Consider the following 25,395-nt stretch of genomic DNA (forward strand, 5'->3'; position numbering starts at 1 on the left):
CATCAATGTATGTAGAGACTCCCTTGCCCTTCTCTTCTCTATTTGTATTTCTTCCTTCCTCACATTTTTTTCTCAGCCATATTTTATCTCAGCATTTTTTCTGTAAACCATCTCTTCAAGTTCTTTTTACCCTTACAGTTTTAGTATGTAGAATGGGCTTCAAACTTCTTGGCAGTGTTTTGCAGCACCTTGTGACTTTTTTCATTTCAGTGATAATATGTAATAATATGTGTCCACTGTGGTCCTCCTGTCTGGACACACTGGTGTCGTTTGTCCTTCCCTATCTTGCCTTTAGCCTATCACAATGTTTACTATTTGATCATCTCCAACCAGACTTATCTATGTCAAAGCTTTGGGCACTTTGTTTTATATGTAAATACATATAATTTTCTCATCTTTCAGAGTTTTCTTAGCGTAATAGTAGGCACCCAGTGGCCATTTAATAAATAGATATAGCCAGTTCTTATTGTTCATGGTAGTCCCATTCTATAAAGTTGCCATGAACACTGAATGAGTGAATACTGAACACTTACTCCTAGGGGAAATTACAAGGTTAGGTCACTACATTTTTGTCAAACAATCAACACATAACACTTTGTTTTATCTGTGTTTCTGTTTAAAGATATCTTATTTAAAACATTGTCAATAAATTAACATTGAATTCATGGCCAATAGCAGTATAACTCAAGCCTGAACAAAGCTTATCTAACATGTATTTTTTTCCATAAGACACATCACAGCTTTCTTGTACTGAGGAGCACTAGACAGCCATCTTTTGGGCCATCTTTGTAGTCTTCACCATTCCTAGCCAGTATCTAGCTCTCAGATATGCTATGAAATTCAATCCTCACAAGTACCACAGAAGATAGTCATTATTTTATTTGATTTTGTTCTGCTTCATAGCTGAAAAATGTACAACATATTCCCATAAAACTATGAGTAGCAGAATTAGAATTCACCTAGTTCTCAAAACCTAAATTCTTGCCACTGTGCTGTGATTCTGCCAAACTCTATATTTTTATATACAAATGTTGATAAACAGAATTCATCCCACCATTCTAATCACTGGTTAAAGCAGTGAATAGCTCTAGGTCAAGACTTAGTTTTACTCTCCTCCAAAATGAAGAGTATGTTTAATAAGAATTTCTAGATACCATCTAGAAATGCGTGCCCATAAATATGGTTTCTTGGACTTCAGCACAATAAGACACATGGAAAAGAATGAAATCCTTTAAAATGGTAAAACCAGTTTAAACTACTGCTTCTTTCCATCTATCAGCTCTATGACCCGTCAAAAGCTTTTGCCACTCTGGCTGAATGTCTGCTTTTCTCTGCTCCACTCTATACGATATCTGTTCTCTTTTCTAGTTCACTTGTTTCATAAAAATGAATGGACTTTTTAAAACACAGCAAGTGCTTTTGCTTTTTTGGAGTCATATCTCTCAGCTTCTTTCTTCCTATTAGAAAAGCAACAATAGTTTTCTTTTCTTCTCCTTGATTCTAAAATGCTAGCATTGCATATTTTCTCTTGCCCTTTATATCTTTGATAAGTTCTACTTTATTACTTGTTTTTATTTTCTTGCCATCCAGAAAGATGATTTGATGGCTTTCTCTACTCAAAGGTATGTGGCTCCAGGCAGTGGAGGAGGTATGTCCATTTTTGGCTGAGTACCTTGGTTAAGTACCTTAATTTCCTTCGACCATCCCATTCCAAATATGAAGGTGTATGCTTATCATTAAACCTATTTTGTCATGTCCTTGAAGAATATATAGCAAGGCTTATAATTTATAAGTCACACATAAATCTTTCTGATGAAGCTTTAATTAGATTCTCTGACATTGAAAGGTTCTTTGTTAGAATTTATATTCTTTATCTTATCCATGTTTTAGTCCTTCTCTTCCCAGGATCGCTGACTGCTATGCTTAGCAGGTATATTGCCTAAGTTTACTTTCTATGATTTAAATTTCAAACGATTTTTATTAATTTATAAGCAGCAATTCAGGATCATTTTCCACATTCCATAGCACAAAAGTACCTCTCGTATAGGCTTAGAATGTGTTAATCATATAGAATTGACCATATGGAATTCCTGAAAGAGATAATGTATTTTTTTCTTATGACTAGCAGTTGATGCTCTGCCACACAAGAGAATTGTTCCATATGTTTCATATGTTTAGGAATTTTCTAATCAAACTTTACAAATGTTCCCTGTTCTTTTTATTTTCAGCTTAAACAAATCACATTTTCTTCTCAGATTTTCCTCATTTCCTCTCCTAACCTTAATAATCTTTTCCTGAGAGTTTTGTCTTTTCTCAAAGAGAAGCATGGGACAATCATCAGAAAGCAGATGATCTATACTTCATTTCTCCACTGTATCCTAAGTTATGATAAAAACTTAGAGAAATGACTTAACCTTCCTGAGCACACTCAACAGGCATGGACATAACAATACTTGTGCTTATTTAACCATGTGTATACACACTTGTTAAATAAATAGATGTTATTTCTGGCATTCTATATCTGAGTAACAGTAAACATTCCCACTCATTCTTCTGAGAAACTGGACAGAGTTATATACTCCAAGTCAATAAACATATATTAAATCTCAGGGACTCCTGATGGGCATTTGGAGGAGGAAAGAGTGAGACATTCCAGCCCTCCAGGGGTTCAAACACAGCAAGAGATTACGGCATTTAGTCTTTTTTTTTTTATACTTTTAGCTGTTTCACTTGGACACAACAAAAAGACCACACCTAGAGGCCTTGCTTCTCCCAACTGATGGAAAATTGTGCATTAGAATTTCTATTTTTCAGAGTGTGTTTTCTCCTTTTAAAACCACAGTGTTAAGAATTGATATACAGTCTTTGTAATAAAGTAATAATAGAAATTTCTGAAGCTAGAGGCAATTAATTATCAGTAATTTAACTGCCCTTCTGGCAGCATGGTACTTTATGTCATAAACAAACAGAGTCCCCAGACTAGTCCCCAATTCCGGTGATTGATAAGAATTTAACATTTACCATTATAATTACTTTCATTTTGTTAGTATACATCTGCTCTGACTTATGATGGAGTCCTTGTGATGGCTGAAACATTCCGAAGTCTTAGGAGACAGAAAATTGATATTTCCAGGAGAGGAAATGCTGGAGATTGTCTGGCAAATCCTGCTGCTCCATGGGGCCAGGGGATTGACATGGAGAGGACGCTAAAACAGGTAACACACAATTTTATTTACATTCAATTTATTTCACAGTCATTTTTTAATGGCATATTCAAGAAAACAGAATAATCTATCTGTGAATAAATATATATTACAATTGTCATTTTATTATATTGAACCATTTTCATTTCTGAGACTTTTCTAAATAGGATACTGGATAGAATACTGATGTTTATATGATATGTAGATGCTTAGCCAGAATAAGTTGGTTATGCCACAGTAATAAACAACCCCAAGTCTCAGTGGCTTAAAACATCAAAAGAGTATTTCTCACTCACAATCACCAGATTAGTAGGGGCACTTTGTTTATTATAATCACTCAGGGATCCAAGCTGACATAGCAGCTACCATCTTGAATGCTACAAAGGGCAAAGAGTTGTGGGCAGTTTTCTAATTGGCAATTAAATGCTCTGGCACTCATCACATCTGTTTACAACTCATTTGTCAGAAAGAGTCACATAGACCTAGCTAACCAAAAAGGGTGCAAGAAGTACAAGCCTACATTGGGCCAAGAATGAGGAAGAACCTCAAACATTGGCAAACACTATTAATCTACTAATTTACTGACTACCTCAGTAGATCTTTATTTACTTTTTTTAACATCTTTATTGGGGTATAATTGCTTTCCAATAGTGTGATAGTTTCTGCTTTATAACAAAGTGAATCAGCTATACATATACATATATCCCCATATATCCTCCCTCTTGCATCTCCCTCCCATCCTCCCTATCCCACTGCTTCATGTGGTCACAAAGCACCAAGCTGATCTCCCTGTGCTATGCAGCTGTTTCCCACTAGCTATGTATTTTACATTTGATAGTGTATATATGTCCATGCCACTCTCTCACTTTGTCCCAGCTTACCCTTCCCCCTCCCTGTGTCCTCAAGTCCATTCTCTACGTCTACATCTTTATTCCTGTCCTACCCCTAGGTTCTTCAGAACCATTTGTTTTTTAGATTCCATATATATGCGTTAGCATATGGTACTTGTTATTCTCTTTCTGACTTACTTCACTCTGTATGACAGAATCTAGGTCCATCTACCTCACCACAAATAACTCAAATTCATTTCTTTTTATGGTTGAGTAATATTCCATTGTATATATGTGCCACATCTTCTTTATCCATTCATCTGTCGATGGACACTTAGGTTGCTTCCATGTCCTGGCTATTGTAAATAGTGCTGCAATAAACATTGTGGTACATCACTCTTTTTGAATTATGGTTTTCTCAGGGTATATGCCCAGTAGTGGGATTGCTGGGTAGTATTGGTAGTTCTATTTTTAGTTTTTTGAGGAAATTCCATACTGTTCTCCATAGTGGCTGTGTCAATTTACTGTCCCACCAACAGTGCAGGAGGGTTCCCTTTTCACCACACCTTCTTCACCATTTATTGTTTGTAGGTTTTTTGATGATGGCCATTCTGATCGGTGTGACATGATACCTCATTGTAGTTTTGATTTGCATTTCTCTAATGATAAGTGATGTTGAGCATCCTTTCATATGTTTGTTGGCAATCTGTATATCTTCTTTGGAGAAATGTCTATTTATGTCTTCTGCCCATTTTTGGATTGAGTTCTTTGTTTTTTTCATATTGAGCTGCATGAGCTGCTTGTAAATTTTGGAGATTAATCCTTTGTCAGTTGCTTCGTTTGCAAATATTTTCTCCCATTCTGAGAGTTGTCTTTTCATCTTGTTTGTGGTTTCCTTTGCTGTGCAAAAGTTTTTAAGTTTCATTAGGCCCCATTTGTTTATTTTTATTTCCCTTTCTCTAGGAGGTGGGTCAAAACGGATCTTTCTGTGATTTATGTCATAGAGTGTTCTGCCTATGTTTTCCTCTAAGAGTTTTATACTGTCTGGCCTTACATTTAGGTCTTTAATCCATTTTGAGTTTATTTCTGTGTATGATGTTAAGAAGTGTTCTAATTTCATTCTTTTACATGTAGCTGTCCAGTTTTCCCAGAACCACTTATTGAAGAGACTGTCTTTTCTCCATTATATATTCTTGCCTCCTTTATCGAAGATAAGGTGACCATATGTGCGTGGGTTTACCTCTGGGCTTCTATCCTGTTCCATTGATCTATATTTCTGTTTCTGTGCCATTACCATACTGTCTTGATTACTATAGCTTTGTAGTATAGTCTGAAGACCAGGAACATGATTCTTCCAGCTCTGTTCTTCTTTCTCAAGATTGCTTTGGCTATTCAGGGTCTTTTGTATTTCCATACAGATTGTGAAATTTTATGTTCTAGTTCTGTGACAAATGTCATTGGTACTTTGATAGGGATTACATTGAATCTGTAGATTACTTTGGGTAGTATAGCCACTTTCACAATGTTGATTCTTCCAGTCCAATAACAAGGTCTATCTCTCAATCTGTTTGCATCATTTTAATTTCTTTCATCAGTGTCACATAGTTTTCTGCATACAGGTCTTTTGTCTCCCTAGGTAGGTTTATTCCTAGTTATTTTATTCTTTTTGTTGCAGTGGTAAATGACAGTATTTCCTTAATCTCTCTTTCAGACTTTTCATCATTAGTGTATAGGAATACAAGAGATTTCTGTGCATTAATTATTATTAATTAATTATTATTACTAGTAGTTTTCTGGTAGCATCTTTAGGATTCTCTATGTATAGTATCATGTTATCTGCAAACTGTGACAGCTTTATTTCTTCTTTTCCGATTTGGATTCCTTTTATTTCTTTATCTTCTCTGATTGCTGTGGCTAAAACTTCCAAAACTATGTTGAATAATAGGGGTGAGAGTGGACAACCTTGTCTTGTTCCTGATCTTAGAGGAAATGGTTTCAGTTTTTCACCATTGAGAACGATGTTGGCTGTGGGTTTGTCACATATGGCCTCTATTATGTTGAGGTAAGTTCCCTCTATGCCTACCTCCTGGAGAGTTTTTATCATAAATGGGTGTTGAATTTTGTCAAAAGCTTTTTCTGCATCTATTGAGATGATAATACGGTTTTTCTACTTCAATTTGTCAATATGGTATATCACATTGATTTATTTGTATATATTGAAGAATCCTTGCATTCCTAGACAAACCCCACTTGATCATGGTGTATGATCCTTTTCATGTGCTGTTGGATTCTATTTGCTAGTATTTTGTTGAGGATTTTTGCATCTATGTTCATCAGTGATATTGGCCTGTAATTTTCTTTCTTTGTGATATCCTTGTCTGGTTTTGGTATCAGGGTGATGGTGGCCTCATAGAATGAGTTTGGGAGTATTCCTCCCTCTGCTATATTTTGGAAGAGTTTGAGAAGGATAGGTGTTAACTCTTCTCTAAATGTTTGATAGAATTCACCTGCGAAGCCATCTGGTCCTGGGCTTCTGTTTGTTGAAAGATTTTTAATCACAGTCTCAATTTCAGTGCTTGTGATAGGTCTGTTTATATTTTCTATTTCTTCCCAGTTCAATCTCGGAAGGTTGTGCTTTTCTAAGATTTGTTCATTTCTTCCAAGTTGTCCATTTTATTGGCATATAGTTGCTTGTAGTAATATCTCATGATCCTTTGTTTTCCTGTAGTGTCAGTTGTTACTTCTCCTTTTTCAATTCTAATTCTATGAATTTGTGTCTTCTCCCTTTTTTTCTTGATGAGTCTGGCTAATGGTTTATCAATTTTGTTTATCTTTTCAAACAACCAGCTTTTAGTTTTATTGATCTTTGCTATCGTTTCCTTCATTTCTTTTCCATTTATTTCTGATCTGTTCTTTATGATTTCTTTCCCTCTGCTAACTTTGTGGTTTGCTTTGTTCTTTTTTCTCTAATTGCTTTAGGTGTAAGTTTAGGTTGTTTATTTGAAATGTTTCTTGTTTCTTGAGGTAGGATTATATTGGTGTAAACTTCCCTCTTAAAACTGCTTTTGCTGCATCCCATAGGTTTTGGGTCGTTGTGTTTTCACTGTCATTTGTTTCTAGGTATTTTTTGATTCCCTCTTTGTTTTCTTCAGTTATCACTTGGTTGTTTAGTAGTGTATTGTTTAACCTCCATGTATTTTTATTTTTTACAGATTTTTTCCTGTAATTGATATCTAGTCTCATAGTGTTGTTTCGGGAAAGATACTTGGTATGATTTCAATTTTCTTAAATTTACCAAGGCTTGATTTGTGACTTAAGATATGATCTACCCTGGAGAATGTTCCATGACCACTTGAAGAGAAAATGTAATCTGCTGTTTTCAAATGGAGTGACCTACAAATATCAATTAAATCTAACTGGTCTATTTTGTCACTTAAAGCTTGTATTTCCTTATTAATTTTCTGTGTGGGTGATCTGTCCATTGGTGTAAATGAGGTGTTAAAGTCCCCTACTATTATTGTGTTACTGTCGATTTTCTGTTTTGTAGCTGTTAGCATTTGCCTTATGTATTGAGGTACTCCTATGGTGGGTGCATATATATTTATAATTGTTATATCTTCTTGGATTAATCTCTTGCTCATTTTGTAGTGTCCTTCCTTGTCTCTTGTAACATTCTTTATTTTAAAGTCTATTTTATCTGATATGAGTATTGCTACTCCAGCTTTCTTTTGATTTCCATTTGCATGGAATATCTTTTTCCATCCCCTCACTTTCAGTCTGTATGTGTCCCTAGGTCTGAAGTGGGTCTCTTGTAGACAGCATATATATGGGTCTTGTTTTTTGTATCTATTCAGCCAGCCTATGTCTTTTGGTTGGAGCTTTTAATCCATTTACATTTAAGGTAGTTATCCATATATATGTTCCTATTACCATTTTCTCAATTGTTTTGAGTTTGTTATTGTAGGTCTTTTCCTTCTTTTGTGTTTCCTGCCTAGAGAAGTTCCTTTAGCATTTGTTGCAGAGCTGATTTGGTGGTGCTAAATTTTCCTAGCTTTTACTGGTCTGTAAAGATTTTAATTTCTCCATCAAACCTGAATGAGATCTTTGCTAGATAGAGTGATCTTGGTTGTAGGTTTTTCCCTTTCATCACTTTAAATATGTCTTGCCACTCTCTCTGGCTTGAAGAGTTTCTGCTGAAAGATCAGCTGTTACCTTTATGGGGATTCCTTTGTATGTTATTTGTCATTTTTCACTTGCTGCTTGTAATATTTTTTCTTTGTATTTAATTTTTTATAGTTTGATTAATATGTGTCTTGGCTTTTTCTCCTTGGATTTATCCTGTATGGGACTCTCTCTGCTTCCTGGACTTGATTGACTATTTCCTTTCCCATATTAGGGATGTTTTCAACTATAATCTCTTCAACTATTTTCTCAGTCCCTTTCTTTTTCAATTCTTCTTCTGGGACCCCTATAATTCGAAGGTTGGTGCATTAAATGTTGTCCCAAAGGTCTCTGAGACAATTGTTGTCCTCATTTCTTTTCATTCTTTTTTCTTTATTCTGCTCTGCAATAGTTATTTCCACTATTTTATCTTCCAGGTCACTTATCTGTTCTTCAGCCTCAGTTATTCTGCTATTGTTTGCTTCTAGAGAATTTTTAATTTCATTTATTGTTTTGTTCATCATTGTTTGTTTGCTTTTTAGCTCTTCTAGGTCCTTGTTAAACGTTTCTTGTGTTTTCTCTCTTCTATTTCCAAGATTTTGGATCATCTTTACTATCATTATTCTGAATTCCTTTTCAGGTAGACTGCCTATTTCCTCTTCATTAGTTAGATCTGGTTGGTTTTTGCCTTGCTCCTTCATCTGCTGTGCTGTTTTCTGTCTTCTCATTTTGCTTAACTTACTGTGTTTGGGTTCTCCTTTTCACAGGCTGCAGGTTCATAGTTCCCATAGTTTTTGGTGTCCTTTCCCAGTGGGTGAGGTTGGTTCAGTGGGCTGTGTAGGCTTCCTGGTAGAGTGGACTGCTGCCTGTGTTCTGGTAGATGAGGTTGGATCTTGTCTTTCAGGTGGGCAAGTCTGCTTCTGGTTGTTTGTTGTAGGGTGTCTGTGAGCTTATTATGATTTTAGGCAGCCTCTCTGCTAATAGGTGGTGTGGTGTTCCTGTCTTGCTACTTGTTTGGCATAGGGTGTCCAGCACTGTAGCTTGCTGGTCGTTGAGTGGAGCTGTGTCTTAGCATTGAGATGGAGATCTCTGGGAGAACTTTTGCTGTTTGATATTACATGGAGCTGGGAGGTCTCTGGTGGACCAATGTCCTGAATTCGGCTCTCCCATCTCAGAGCCACAGGCCTGACACCCAGCCAGAGCACAAATATCCTGTCAGCTATATGGCTCAAAAGAAAAGGGAGAAAAAAAGAAAGAAAGAAGGAAAAATATAAAATAATGTTATTAAAATAAAATTTAAAAAATTATTAAAAATTCAAAAGTAATAATAAAGAAAGAGAGAGCAACCAAACCAAAAAACAAATCCACTAATTATAACAAATGCTAAAAACTGTACAAAAAAAAAAAGGGACAGACAGAACCCTAGGACAAATGGTAAAATCAAAGCTCTACAGACAAAATCACACACAGAACCATACTCATACACACTCACAAAAAGAGAAAAAGGAAATATATATATATATATATATATATATATATATATATATATATATATATATAAAAGAGGAAGAGAGCAACCATTAAAAAATAAGAGGAAGAGATCAACCAAATCAATAAACAAATCTACCAATGATAATAAACTCTAAATATTAAACTAAGATAAACAGAAGACCAGAAACAAATTAGATGCAGAAAGCAAACCCCAAGTCTGCAGTTGCTCCCAAAGTCCACCACCTCAATTTTGGGAATACTTGTTGTCTATTCAGGTATTCCAGAGATGCAGGGTACATCAAATTGATTATGGAGATATAATCCGCTGCTCCTGAGGCTGTTGGGTGAAATTTCCTTTTCTCTTCTTTGTTTGCACAGCTCCTGGGGTTCAGCTTTGGATTTGGCCCTGCCTCTGCGTGTAGGTCACCAGAGGGAGTCTGTTCTTTGCTCAGACAGGATGGGGTTAAAGAAGCAGCTGACTGGGGGCTCTGGCTCACTCAGTCTGGGTGGAGGGAGGGGTACGGAATGCGGGGCCAGCCTGCAGTGGCAGAGGCCGGCATGACAGTCTGAGGTGTGCCATGTGTTCTCCTGGGGAAGTTGTCCCTGGATCATGGGACCCCGGAATTGTTGAGCTGAACAGGCTCCAGGAGGGAAGATGTGGATAGAGACCTGTGCTTGCACACAGGCTTCTTGTTGGTTGCTGCAGAAACCTTAGCATTTCATGCCCATCTCTGGTGTCTGCTCTGATAGCTGTGGCTCGCGCCCATCTCTGGAGCTTGTTTAGGCAGTGTTCTGAATCCCCTCTCCTTGTGCACCCTGAAACAATGTTCTCTTGCCTCTTAGGCAGTTCCAGACATTTTCCCAGACTCCCTCCAGCTAGCTGTGGTGCACTAGCCCCCTTCAGGCTGTGTTCACACAACCAACTCCAGTCCTCTCCCTGGGATCTGGCCTCCAAAGCCAGATCCTCAGCTCCCAGACCCCACCCGCCCTGGTAGGTGAGAGACAGGCCTCTCAGGTTGGAGAGTGCTGGTCGGCACTGATCCTCTGTGTGGGAATCTCTCTGCTTTGCCCTCTGCACTCCTGTTGCTGTGCTCTCCTCCATGGCTCCGAAGTTTCCACCCAACCACCCACCATCTCCGACAGTGAAGGGGCTTCCTGGTGTGTGGAAAGTTTTCCTCCTTCACGGCTCCCTCTCAGAGGTGCAGGTCCTGTCCCTATTCTTTTGTCTCTGTTTTTTCCTTTTTCTTTTGTCCTACCCAGTTACATGGGGGAGTGTCTTGCCTTTGGGAAGTCTGAGGTCTTCTGCCAGCATTCAGTAGGTGTTCTGTAGGAGTTATTCCACATGTAGATGTATTTCTAATGTATTTGTGGGGAGAAAGTTGATCTCCACGTCTTACTCCTCCACCATCTTGAAGGTCTCTTCTCAGTAGATCTTTAAATTGCCTGTAACCTTGGATTGTTTGTTTACTTTAGTCTTTTATAGTTAATACTAACACCATTTTTCAAGTGATTAATGTGATATGTCTGTATTTTTAGTATTACATCTTAAATGTTCTGAAATGTCATGGATTCAGAACGTAAGTTAAGTATAAATGAATTAAAGGAAATTTGGAATAAAGTACACTTGAATATTTTTAAAAATATGTTTATTTTTCTGGATTTCTTATATCTTAATTTTAATATTAATGAGGAGAAATATGATCCGATGTGGTTATCAGGGCTATTTAATCTGTTATATGTATATGCAGATAAAACAGAAAAGTAACTATAAAACAAACCATATTTCCATTCCTATAAACAATTTTGAGGGAGTATTCTGTTAGTTACAATGGGAACTTCATAATAAAAAATAAATAAATAAAACATGTTCATCTCCCAAACACATAACAGAATTGCTTATATATTACTTTGATATTCCTCTTTCAGATTCTATCCCAGTAGCTCAAATATCCCATGGTTTTTTAGTGAGTTGCTTATAATTTATAGTTCCATACCCATGTGTAGTCATAAGCCTAGCAGATGAAGTCAAGATTTCTGTAATTAAAATGGCAAGTGATTACATGTGTGGATTTTCTTTTTCATTCATAGGTTCAAATTCAAGGGCTGACAGGAAATGTTCAGTTTGACCACTATGGACGTAGGGTCAATTACACAATGGATGTGTTTGAGCTAAAGAGCACAGGACCTAGAAAGGTGAGCCACACTTCAACTGTTTTCTTAGTTTTCATTTGACATTTTTAAAGCCTTATAGGTGAAAGGTAGCTGGATAGTCTACATTTTTTAAAAATTGTGAATATGGTTGACCCTTGAACAAAGTGGGAGCTAGGGGCTCTGACCCTCCACACAGTCAAAAATCCAGGTCTAAATTTTAGTGGGCCCTCCATATATGTGGTTCCTCCATAGCTGCAGTTCCACATCCGAGGATTCAACCAACCACAGATTGTATAGTACTGTAGTATTTACTATGAAACGAATCCGTGTAAAAGTGGACCTGAGCAGTTCAAACCTGTGTTGATTAAGGGTCAACTACACTTACAAATAATACTTTCTTGATAATTCATGCTGAAATAAATTCTTGTGTCCTATGACTGATATTTAGTGGTGTACCAAAGCTGAAATGAACTAATTTACATGTTGTTTACATCCTTTATCCAAAATAGAAGCAATATTTTTAAAGGCTTAGCAAAAAAATCCCACAGAACCCATAATGTACTCTTCAGGAAAGCACACAATGTAGGTAAGAGACTTACTCACTTCCATGTAGTCATTTATGAAACTATTAGAGAGAGAACAAAGAAGACTACTTCTAAAGGGCATATTTAGAACAAGCTAAATGTTCCTGAAATAAGCAAGTAAACATTCAAATGAGCAAAGAAAAGAGGAGATGGAAGATAATATTGTTAAGATTATTGTTAGGTTGAAGAGGGAGAGAAACACCTAAGAACATCAACTGAGGAGCCAGGGAGGTTGTTTAGGAAGCTGATGATGAAAGACTTTTGGATTTCAGAAAGTAACTCTGCAAGTCTTCTTATGATGTGACTAAGCATAGTTTTCCCAATGTCCAAAAAGTACTTTATATAATGGAACAATATAATTCCACCACAGCAATTGACTATAAACATTTTATACTTAACACATATAATTTTTTAACATTCTTTTCTCTAGCATTAGCTAGGATGCTCAAGGAAAGACATGCTCAACTTACATTATCTAAAAACTATTTGTTTCAACGCTTGGCTGTTTAAAAAAACTTTCCCAAATATACTTTCCTTTGTTAGTATAATAATGATAGTTACAATTTATGAAATGCCTGCTATGTCCCAACCACTGGACTTGGTGTAATTTAATCCTCACAATAAGCCTGTAACAGAGTACAATTATCTCCTTTTTTCTAGTGAGAAAGTTACAGTGCAATAGGCTATGGTTACTTGTCTAAGGCCGACAAGTGAGAAAACAAAGATTTTTAATTCAGATATGTCTGACTCCAGAACCCTTCTACCTAGTACCCTGCCTGAGTAGACTCTGCTGTAAAGGAGTTTATTTTCTAGTAGCATAGAATATAGTAAGTTCCATACGACAGTTAAAGAGAAAGCATGTGGAAAGTCTAAAGAGGAAGAGATCACTTCCAGCTGGAGGAAAACAAATCAAAGGCTGCATGGTGGAGATTTAAAGTTAGTCATGAAGTTAGTTTGGATAGGTAGAAATGGTAGAGGCAAGAACCTGAGGATAGGCTGGATGCAGGATAATTAAAGTCATACATGGAAGATGGCAAAGACTTTCCAAGCTGTGTTTTGCTCCAGTCTGTCATAGCATGTGCTTCTGCATATGTGTGAGGAGAGATTTGGAGCTGCCATGCAAACCATCTCTAGCTTTTCAGCCTTTTAGTGGCATCTCCTTTAGTGCAGGCTGCCAGCTAATATAGGGTAAGCAGGAGCCTATCTGATCCAGATCAAGTAAGGGCAAGAGATGGAATGACAGCTTGAAAGCCAAGCTGTATGATGGGCTCTTTTAAGGGTACTACCCGAAGAAAGGGACTGACATGCTCCCAAGAAGAAAGTTAGGAGGTTCCATGTAAACACCAATTTCACCCACTCTGTCAGCACGCAACCAGCAACAAGAAACAAAGAAGCCCATTTTAAGCAAAGTCCCTCTGCTATCTGTGGAGCAGACAGAATATTCCATAAGTCCTTAAAATAATTGGCTAACTGGTGACCAGCCTGCCACAAACCAGACTCTGCAAAATTAGCCATTTAAGTAGAACCTTTCTAAAATGCAAAAGACAATTCCATATTTCACAAAACAGTAAGTACAAAAAGTAAAATGATCTCTTTATAAAAGAAAGAATAATGGAAAAAGGAAGCTGGTGGTAACTAGTGGTAACATCAAGTGGGCTACTTACGGCACTGAATCTTTTCATGGCCTATTGAAACATGATGGTAACAAAAATTAAGGTTTTTAGAGGAGAAAGTTAAAGAATAAGTTGGAAAAGTGAGGAACGGTACATCTTCACACTCAGCTGACATTTGTCTAAGACTCTTAAAAGAAATATGAAATGTGAAATGGTGTAGACTCATCCATCTTTGTTTTTCTTGGGCACTCTGTCAGGAATATTAAACTTAAAAATGAACTACCATGAGAAACACTCTGCTGGTGAGACTTGGCAATATGTCTGAAAAGCGAGCAACCATTCTTTTAAATTGAACACTTGCCAGTAAGAGAGCTATCTTTGAAAATAGATCAGAGAGTTAACCCATCAGTTTGTCTGACTTCCGTAACAGGGAAAGTGAGTGAGAGTCTCATTAAGCAGAAGCCACAAAGCTCTTTCTGAAGTCTCAGCTCCTAAGTATGGTGGAATCTTCTTGCCATTCCAGTGATCTCTCAAGAATGCTCTAAAACCAGGCTTGCGTGGTTTCAGGAATTCTTAATCATAAAAATTGTATTTACTGAGAGCAGGTTATACACCAGACACAGTAAAGGGAAACTGATGTGCATTTTAATATTTAATCCTTACAGCAACCTGAAAGTAACATGTATTTTTCTCATTTTATAGAAGAGAAAAGTAAGGCTCAGAGAAACTAAGTAACCTGCTCAGGGATGTTAAACTAGAAAGAGATGGAGCTGGGGTGGAGACTAATGCTCATCTAGCTTCAAAGCTATTCTCGTAACTGTTACAAAATATCATCAGTCCCAGGGCCCATAACTTTTCCCTTGAGGGTTGGTATGAGAACTAAGCCATATCTTTCAGGACAGGTCTGGTCAAACCAGCTCTCCCAGGAACCAACTTTGAGTAGAACAGAGGCTTCTTATAGCCCCTCCATCTCTACATAATCCCTACATTGCAGGCAAAGTCCACCATAAATATGGAGATATTTACTCATATATTATATTATGGTTATATTTGTGCACAATTCACCTTTAGGAATCCAAAGAAGACAAATACTTCTCTGACATTTCCTGCCAGTTAGCAATTTAAATGCTTCCATGTTTTTGCTTTAACATTACAAAATTATTTTTCACCGAATTTCTGTCTCTAGGAAAAAAGTGCCTCTTTCCCTGTCTAATTAAATGAGATCAGGCATGGGAAGTGTCCCTAGTAAATTGTAAAATGTTGTGAAAAATTGGAGAGAAAAACTCTATCTCATATGAAGTTCTAGGTATAAACTTTAATATTCCTTTCTTTAAGAAGTGACCCTTATATCACCGTTCACCCCATACTGTCCTACTTCCCAAAAAGTCCATGACCCACATGAGATCTATGCACAAACCATGACTCCATACACAAACCATGGTTTTCTTTTTCACCAGAATTTCAAGCAGATATAAGGCAAATAGATACAGTTGGGTAAAATTTTGCCTATTATTTTAATTTGCCAGTACTTCTAAATCATTTATCTTTGGGTGGGGGGAGATAGTCATGAACACACAGGTTGTTCTTAACTGCAAAATGTCAAGGTCTTGTCAACATCCGAAGACTCTCCAGAATGTGTCCCAGATCTGTAGTTTTTCTGTTGTGGGAACTCATTAATAAAGAAAAAATGCTTTCCCAGAAAATGGACTGCTGAGATCTGGAAGGTGGCTGCATCGTAACGGAGTACTAAACTGTGAAACCTATTTTTATGTTGTATAACTGTCATGTGGAAAGGAAAACTAACAGGGAGCAACTATGTTTTTTAAGTTATTTTTTAAGTACATGTAGGATTTGAAGAGAGGATAGGTCTCAAAGTCATACTTGTTTTGTTTTAATTAAATTTTTCACTGACTCATTAAATAAATATTAGCTATAAATAAATTCAAATGGGCAATTGAAAATAATTGCTGAATTGATTTATACTCATAATTTTGGATCAAACTAAGCAATATAGCAAACCATATTAATGAAAATTCTTTTTTATGTCTATTCTGTTATTGAATATTTGTGAATAATATAGTGTCTCTTTCTGATATGCTAATGCTTACTTTATTTTAAAATGTTCACAAATACTAACATGAAAGTTAAGAACTTGGAGGAAGCAAGAGAGACTTTCAAAACATATTGGGACAAATAGTGATTACAGACCAGTGAGCAATTACATACATTTTATTGGAAATATGAGTTTTATCAACTGCAGCCAGAAATTCAAGAAAGAAGTTTGGCAAGCATTAAACGAACACCCATTTTGGGAGTTTATGTAGCATAATAGCAAAGTATATGGACTGGTAATTGCACCTACCTTTACATTTGCTATGTGTATAAACTTTAAGATGCATATATTTTTTAAACAGTATTCATTACAGTGTCTGCCAGAGAGCAAGCAGGCAAGAAGTGGTAGCCATTAGTATTACTTAGTGGTCTGCATGATAAAAAGAACCTTAAATTTCCTTTAGGACCCCATTTATTTACTTTGTAAAGTGTTTAACTAATTACTTCATATATTTTATGGAAAGGAGTTTGTTCCACATCTAAATGAGAAGTAATATAAGGATTTAAAGTGAAAAAATTAAAAAATTTCAAAAGTGAAAATGTTAAGTAATCATTAATATTAACATCTGATGTATTTAGCATTTAAAAATGGTGAGACTAGTGGCTAGGTTATGTGAAACCAAAAACTATTTCCATATTGCTTTAAAAATACACAAGTCTTTTTTCTTGAAAACATCTTGTATGTGTACCCTATGTAAATCTGACTCTTCCCTTTACCATAAAACCTGTAACATTATTGATAAAATCATGTAAATTAGTTACAGAAGGTGCCAATCAATCTCACTACAAGAGGATCAACACAAATGGTATTCCATCTGTATCCACCTTCTTTTTTGAACTCATCCATTCTCAATGTCTTGGCTACTCCATGATTGTAAATTGCAAATTTGCCAAATGTATAACTAGGCAGTATCATTAGCATCAGGAAAACTGGCTCATTATCAATTAAGAAAACTTCCAAACACATTACTGTGTGCTTTATAAATTTGTTTTGTTTGCTTACTTATTAATACCTCTCATTGCTCTGATAAGAACTAAAGAAAACTCTTCTAAAATGTGTTTTCAATAATTTTCTGTATTTGGCAGGTTGGGTACTGGAATGATATGGATAAATTAGTCTTAATTCAAGATATGCCCACTCTTGGCAATGACACAGCAGCTATTGAGAACAGAACAGTGGTTGTAACCACTATTATGGTAAGTTTTGGTCTGTGCTTTATGATGTTCCATTTTGTCCACAGGCAATTTTAATTCCCCAGCTACAGTGAACAGGGAGGATGAAAGCTGCATCTTAGTGATGGTGGCATGGGTGTTCTGATCCACAAAAGTCTATCGAGGCTTTGAATAAGTTTGTCTTGAACTTTGAGTACATTTAGTACTTTTATTTGTATTATCTTTTGTTGCATTACTGTTCTTGGAAAAATGCTCAGGTGTTAAAAATTGAAGCTGTCTAGTTGGAAATGTATGAAATGCTAAGATTTCAAAGGACAAAAGAATAAACATGAAAAAGATCAACAACTAATCACATAAAAATATCCAGTAGTAAACATCATATCATTGTTGTTATTATGTTTTTAAAACACCAATGTAATAATCGTTAATAGTGTTTAAAATTACAATTTTCAGGTACTTTATCCATTTAATAATGATTTGCATTGTCTGTTTATAATAGTGGAGGTATGAATGTGAAGATTTTAATGAGTATGCTTTACACAACTATGCTTTAGAAATAAATTTATTTTATATTTAATTTTAATGCAAAAAGGGGTTTTTATACCGATTATTTTTCTCATTGACCTGTGACAAATACACAATAAAATGTACTGGAATTCTCCTAGGAATTAAGAAAAATGATATTCATTCAGTCACATCATAAAATGAAAAATACTCTAAATTTTAAGGCTGCTTTTTCAAAGAGATTCTCGTGAACTTATCTTTTAAATAATATGATGCCTCATATTTTTCTCTTCTAAATTCAAACATGCTTTTTAGAGTCAATGCTAGTCAAAGGAGATCAACAATCGGTAACCTTTTCTATCTAATTTAAAGTTGTATATCCTCAGCTCACTGTCTCATTAGGCAGAACACATTTTTAACTACTTTTGAAGCCCTTACTCTAAATAAAGTAGAAGTATTTTATGTAATTTAGTTTTTAGCTTGTGTAATTTTAATTTTATGCTTTTAGTAATGTCAAGTTATTTCCAAAATTTTGACATGGAGGTCAAAGCATGAAAATGCCAGAGAAAAGCTTTCATAATGTTGCAGTTAATTTTATCAGTGTTGCATCACCAGCTAGAAACTTAATGTTAATCTGCCAAGACTTAGTTGGAAGTTTATAATTTTAGAATGCAAACCAACCAACAGCAGTTTTTGTGTAAGGATGCAAAATATATATCTTCTAACTTAATTGTGTAATATTTGCATGGGACTTAAATATATATATGTATGTATATATATAATATACATATATATATACATTCCTAAAAAAGACAGTAATGGAAAGTCATACTTCAGTTCAGTCCTCCTCTTTTCAGCCTCTGATGAAGAATCCTATTTTAAGGAATTGATCAAGAAAGAAATGAGCTCCACGCTGTTCGACCATTCCTAACTAAAGCTCAAGTCTTTTTCTCCTGTGTAGTAAATTTAAGCTAATTTTTCATGTGGGATTCTTCTTGGATGACCAACTCTGGACAACCAGAAAAAAAAGTTTTTAAGTTCTGTGACTTTCCTGAGATACTAAAACAAAAGAAGAATTAATCCTCATCTTTTTCAAGAAAATAGATGTTGAAAAAGAGTCGCTTAATTCTGATGTATCCATTCCCATATCTGGAAATGAGGTCATTGTATGTAAATGATGGAATTATCATACTTCTAATTCCAAGCGTAGATTTTCTAAAAGTAAATATCTGTGAATTTGTGTCCTTCTTTTCTGAATACACGTAGTTGTTTTCTTTAAAGATTTTTTGAAATTTTGCCTGTTATATGTGAAATAAAGTGTTTTAATGTGCATTATAAATATAATGTAGAGAATCTCCTTTTTTTCTGTTATTAAAGGAGCTGGAGATATAATTCTTAAAACCAAAATATTGAATTAGTTTTGCAAGCATGGCTGTTTTTCAGGAAGCATGCTGTCAAAAAATAAGTACAAATTACTGAAGAATCCAATTGTTTCCTATATACATAATGACTATTCTGTAAAGTTATCTGTTCTTTGACAGTGATATCACCAATATTTTTGCAATCAAAATAGTGCAATACTAGTATCTGTCTTTTGTATAAAAATGTAGTCTCCATATAAATAATGCCTCTGACCTTTGCAACTTCAATAATTCAAAAAATAAAAACTAGAATCCTTCCTTATATTTGCTTTTGTTGAAAATGATATTCCAGGACCTATGACATCTCCATCATCTCATTCATTTTGAAAGAAATATTCTTCCTTATAAATGAATGAGATATTGGCACCAGTGTATAATAACCCCTCAAATTCAGTTGAAAACTTCCAACAGCAATGGAATTGGTTAGATATTAAACTATGTGCAAGACAGATATCTAGACACAAAAGAAGGCTGAGAGTGTTGTGGCACTGGAACTCACTCATTTTGATCGAAATTGATATGGCCTTGCTGTTCTCCCATTTGTTTTTCCTTTGTGTATATTGTTATTTACATGTTGATACACTGTAATAGTATATGATACTGTTAAATAAAGTTGATTGAGAAATTCATTTATTCATTCATAAATATTTATTAAGCGTCTGCTATTTGCTAGGCACAGTTATAAGCCCGGGGATATGTTAGCCAACAAAACAGACAAAAATCCTGCACTCTCAATTGAACTTTCATTCTAGTGAGAGAAAGCAGACAAGAAACATGATAAATAAGTATAGTAGATATCATTCTTAAATAAAAAGTGTTTTTAGCTTTTTGAATTTCTGAAATCTATTTGTTTTATATCTACATGTGATCTTCATTTTAATGACTAATGTATTCTTCCTGAATATAGTCATACTGAATATAACTTAACTAAATCTAAATAAAAGTAAAATTGACAATATCATCACATGAGAATCATGACTACAAAGTTGAAGGGTCTAAAGTTCTAGATTCAGATGCTCATCATTTTTTCTAAGTCTTAGTGACTAAAAATTTGCAAAATTTATGAGACTGTAACCATACAGTGGTTTAACATTTTACATTCAAAATAAACAACCTAAGGAAGCCAAATCTGTGCCATGTGGTTTGGGTAAGTGCAGCAATTGAGGAAAAGACAGTTTGCAGTAGACGTCGTAGTGGTGATTTCGTCTGTAATCTCACTACTTTGGCTGAACTCTCTGGAAAAAGAGAGATGATGCAGTTATATTTCAGCCAAGCCCATTTTTCCCCAAATATTTACCACTGAAGGTAAAGAGGTTGATGATGCATTACTAAAGTAAGAATGCACTTCTTGCCATCATAGGAACATAACAATCCTTTTGGAAATTTTTGCATAAAATCCAAATTTATTCACCGTAGACTCAGAATTACATTATAAACCTTAAAGCAATTTTACTTATACCACTTAGTCCTTCCAGGAATATTTTTTATACTTTTTATGTGTTGTTTGATATTTTATCTCTTCTATGTAGAATTTTGTAAATGCACTATACATAGATGCATGTGTGTATACAATATACACATGCATATTTATATACACATATATGTATATACCGATACAGAAAATAGATACTTTTATTTTCTTCCTGTACCAGATATTAATCTTCCCCATACATACACCTGTCTCCAAAGAGCTTATAACTCAATGTTTTTAAATGTTATTTTTAATAAGTTTAAAACTGTGCCACCATTAAATTTACTCATTTTTTATGTATTGAATAATAACATTTTAATATTCACTTTTAAGAATTTTACACATGGGATAAATTATCTACATTGAGATCTTTGGAGAAAAACAAATATCCACATAGCAAATAACCTTTGTTGATGCTACTGATTTTATTATTTTAACTGTTTTCAAGTAGCAATTTTAATGATTATATTTGTGATGTTTAGAAAATCTTAAAGCTTTTCTAATAAATATATATATTTCAATAGTTTTACTTTTGCTAAATACAAACAAGAATTTCCTCAATAGGAAAATGATACTTTACTGATTGAAAATCTTCTTAATTCATTTACACAAACATTTTCATAAGCAAACCCTAATGTAGTAGTTTTAAACGGAGATTGCTTTCTTTCCTGAAATTGCAGAGCAGATGTAGAACACTATGCATTATGGAAATTGTGGTAATAAACTCATAGTCACTAAGAAGTAGTGCATTTCAAATAACTTCTAAGGAATTATTGTCCCACAGAACAAAGTAGTTGATAACAAAGATGGTAGGTTATATTCCATTTTTATTCACAGTTGAACACTTGGGGCTCCATAAGGTTGCGTAACAAAAACGGCCCACAAATACCCCTTAATGATTGGCTATAACTCGTTTTTTATTATATTGAAAAGATTTGGTATTTTCTTCACCTGTAGTAGCCCCCAAACTTTGTATTGAATCTCCTCAAGTATGCAGTGTTTGAAGGGCTACTTGGGGATAAATTATCAGATTCAAGATGGGGCAAATGAAGAGGTTGGGAAAGTGTTGAGGATTTGCTGCTAATTTGGATTTGATGTGGAAGAAAAGGAAAATGAGACACACTCAAAGAAATTGGGAAGAGCTGAGCAACTGTGAGAGGTTTCCTGCAAGAAATGCCTAGCAATTCTCTCCCTTTGTTCTTCCATCTTCCTGAGTGTGATCATCTTATTTCTCTTAATTTCCATGCACCAATATCTGAATATCAACAATTATGCATGCCCTTGTTTGTGCAAAAAGCCTAGCTAAATTTCTAATCAACATCTTCGGTAAGCTGAAGGTTTCTCTAGCCTTTATTGGTTCGTTTGTCAGGAAAACAAAGACCTGATGTGCCCCTGCTATCCAAAAAGGAAACTGAAAAAGATGAAAACACTAAATAAATTTGTATTTATATATACATGTACCTGTTTCAGAAGAGGTGACCTGGAACTTGTCAATATTTACTTTCCTTTTGAAGATCTGAATAAGAAGTTCCAATACAATTACTTTTCCATGATATTCTTACTTAGGAAGCACTGATAGACAAGGAGATCTTTATATTTATTGAATGCCTTATATTTATTGAGTACCAGACACAATGAGGAAATATGGAACGATTTTATCTACATTGTTTACTCAAGATTTCATATAGAGAATTTCATTCACTAAAAATATAGAAATTCATTTATCTAATCTTGTCACCTTGCTTGTTAAATCATATGAAATCTCAAATGGTTGCATATATTTTGACAGATGCAACAATAGCTTCAAAAATGTCCAGATATTTCAAAATATAGGTTCAACTCTCACTCCTGCTAGTTCTGTGAAATTGAGCAATTTGTTGAAACTAAGCTTAAATTTTCCATCTGCAAAATGGGAAATGCCTACCTTAAAATGGCAGTGTGAAAAGTAAATAAAAGAGCACAATTAAAGAACAATTAAGAACTTAGAACTCTGTAACTGACACAGAGTAAGCACTAAATAAGTGAGGGCTAATATTATTTTTTACTACTATATTTTATTATTGTCCCCTACCACTCTCACTCCTTTACCTTTATTAAAAAGAATTTAACCTTAATCACAAGAGGACGAAGGGGATATTTTATTTATTTGTGTACCCCTAGTTCCCAGAAAGCTGCCTGGCACACAGTGGGTGTTTAACAAATATTTAAGTAAATACTAAAAATGCAGCTTTGAATGATGCTAATTGTTCACTATATAATGTACAGGGGATTTTGCAAATTAGATGATAATGCTAGCTAGAGAAACTTCTGTACACAAGCTAATATGGTAGTATACATATCTGAGGGCTAAAATTCATGTGTTCAAATATTTCAGACACTTTAGAATTTATCAACCTTAGTACCAAATGTGAACCTTAGCAATATTCCTTTTGAAAACCTCTCGTTTGTTATACTAACAACCATTTCAATTAGAATGTTAAGCATTTTGCAAATGTGTGATTCTTGCTTTTTTATACATATTCTTCCATATTTTAACTAGCTATTTCAAGAAATAATGAAAGGATTAGTTCATTTTAACTACTAATATTCCACAGCATAGCTTAGAAGTTAACAATGTATTGCAACAACTCACCGATTTTCATAACCACATTCATAATTTGAAAAATGCTTCATATTTGGAGAATGTTTTCTGTAAGTTAACAAATAATTTTCATCTATCTAAAGAGACAATTAGCGGCCTTTATTTTGTTGGTGGAGAAACTTTCTTTACCCAAGTCCAGTGTTAGAATATTCATCAAATTCAAGGAAGAAGTGAGAGACTTCCGGGTCACTTGGCAGTGTCTACCTAAGGCAGGATTTAAGAAAACAATACAAGGAGCAATGCTATGCAATTTCCCACAATAAAGTTATTTAGGCATCTCTATGAGCGAATCATATATCATGTAATGTACAGTTTTATTAAGTTTTTAGAAATAGTTTCTACATTTACAAAGTACTTAAAAACAAAATCCGAATTAGTGTAGACTGCCATGTAATACAAAGTAAATTACCTTCTAATCCAGAGTTTTAAGAGCAAGTTCAACTTTCCCAACTACAGATTTCTGGGAGAAAAGAAAAGATTTGTATTAAAATTACTAAATGTCTCAGTACAATTTTATAAAATATGAATCATTACTTCAATGACACTGTGGTCAAAAGTGGTCACTCCTTGTCTGCAAATGATTAAAAAATCTGAAGTGTGACCAGGAGTTCTGTAGGTACTGCGTGTTCGCCAGGCCTATCTTTGAGTTGGTGGCATTAGGTTTTATTTATAAAATCAAGTGCTTTTTTGCTAACATGTTTCTTTAGTTTCACAGACTTTAAATGGTTTGGTTTAGAGGTGTGTGTGTGTGTGTGTGTGTGTGTGTGTGTGTACTGAAAACTGTTCAGTTATTATTAGTTAACAGTAATCTTTTTCATTTTATAAGGATTTTCACAATAATTCTTCATGCTATTTTGTCTTACTTGCTTCAGAAACAAAATGGGAATATTACTTGAAGTGTGTGATTGTCACAACTGGGGAAAAATTATTAGTTTCCATTGGAAATATATTTTATAATAGAATAAAAATTCATGGAACACAGCCCTAATTAAAGCCAAAATATAGGACAATTTTAGGAAAGCCAATTTAATGTAAATTAGTATATAAAATTTTAAAAACTACTAATTCATTTCTTCTTTGAACTTGCTAATAATGCCTGCTCTGAGAAAGACATATTGCTAAATGCTAAAGAGCAAAGAAGAATGATAGAGCTCTTTTCCTAAAGAAAGTCTCAGTTGAATGTGGCTAAATAAGATGCAGAATACGGAGAACTGTGACTTTGAATGAGTCTTTTATTACACGAAGCTGACTCCTAAATAGTCTTCAGGTCATGAGATACTTTGGAAATAGTAATTTCATTGCCATAAATGATAATTTATGCTTCTCTAGTCTATTATTAATGTATATTTTTCCTATCACAGTCACAGTGCTAGGTATGTAATAATCACTCAAGAGAAAATTATTTTAAAGATTTAATTTTTAGTATCCAATGTAAAGCAACTTAATATACTTCTAAGCACATTTATACATTCATCTGTTTTACTATCAATTTCTTGCCACACAAAATCAGTGTGTGTACTAATACTAAATATAATATTTTGTTAAATTCTGAAACTGAAAAGTTGCATGAAGTTTTTGAATGTTTTATAATTTCTCCCTTACAGTTCTACTTCTCTCATTATAGGAATCCCCATATGTTATGTACAAGAAAAATCATGAAATGTTTGAAGGAAATGACAAGTATGAAGGATACTGTGTAGATTTGGCATCTGAAATTGCAAAACATATTGGTATCAAGTATAAAATTGCCATTGTCCCTGATGGAAAATATGGAGCAAGGGATGCAGACACAAAAATCTGGAATGGGATGGTAGGGGAACTTGTTTATGGGGTAAGCAAATCAATCTATTGAAAATTTACTTACATAAACCTGAAGTTTTTTTTCATGTGGGCACATACCAATTTTTAAATGTCTACTGTTGTCTTTTAAATTTGCAGTTACATTCAAAGAAGCATATATGATGTCAAATGTTTCTCTATTTCATTAATAATGCAATTTCCAAACAATGGGAGAAACCAATACTTGATAATTTCAAAAAG

General features: G+C 34.6%; 1 protein-coding gene across 3 annotated transcripts in view; it reads left to right on the forward strand.

The window, feature by feature from the left end:
* Positions 1-25,395, forward strand: part of GRIA4 (glutamate ionotropic receptor AMPA type subunit 4) — a gene marked incomplete at its 3' end in the record, with an annotated part of 508,329 nt that overhangs the window by 421,661 nt on the left and 61,273 nt on the right. For 2 of the 3 annotated variants that reach the window (XM_079928097.1, XM_079928096.1), the window contains exons 7-10: positions 3,048-3,215; positions 11,774-11,878; positions 17,232-17,342; positions 24,980-25,186. In XM_079928097.1, the coding sequence (XP_079784223.1) occupies positions 3,048-3,215; positions 11,774-11,878; positions 17,232-17,342; positions 24,980-25,186 (591 nt within the window). Of the gene's footprint in view, positions 1-3,047; positions 3,216-11,773; positions 11,879-17,231; positions 17,343-18,679; positions 18,713-24,979; positions 25,187-25,395 lie in introns of those variants that run through there. The other variant, XM_079928098.1, reaches the window with a different exon arrangement.

Source organism: Stenella coeruleoalba (genome assembly GCF_951394435.1).
Source record: "Stenella coeruleoalba genome assembly, chromosome: 8".
Classification (NCBI taxonomy): domain Eukaryota; kingdom Metazoa; phylum Chordata; class Mammalia; order Artiodactyla; family Delphinidae; genus Stenella; species Stenella coeruleoalba.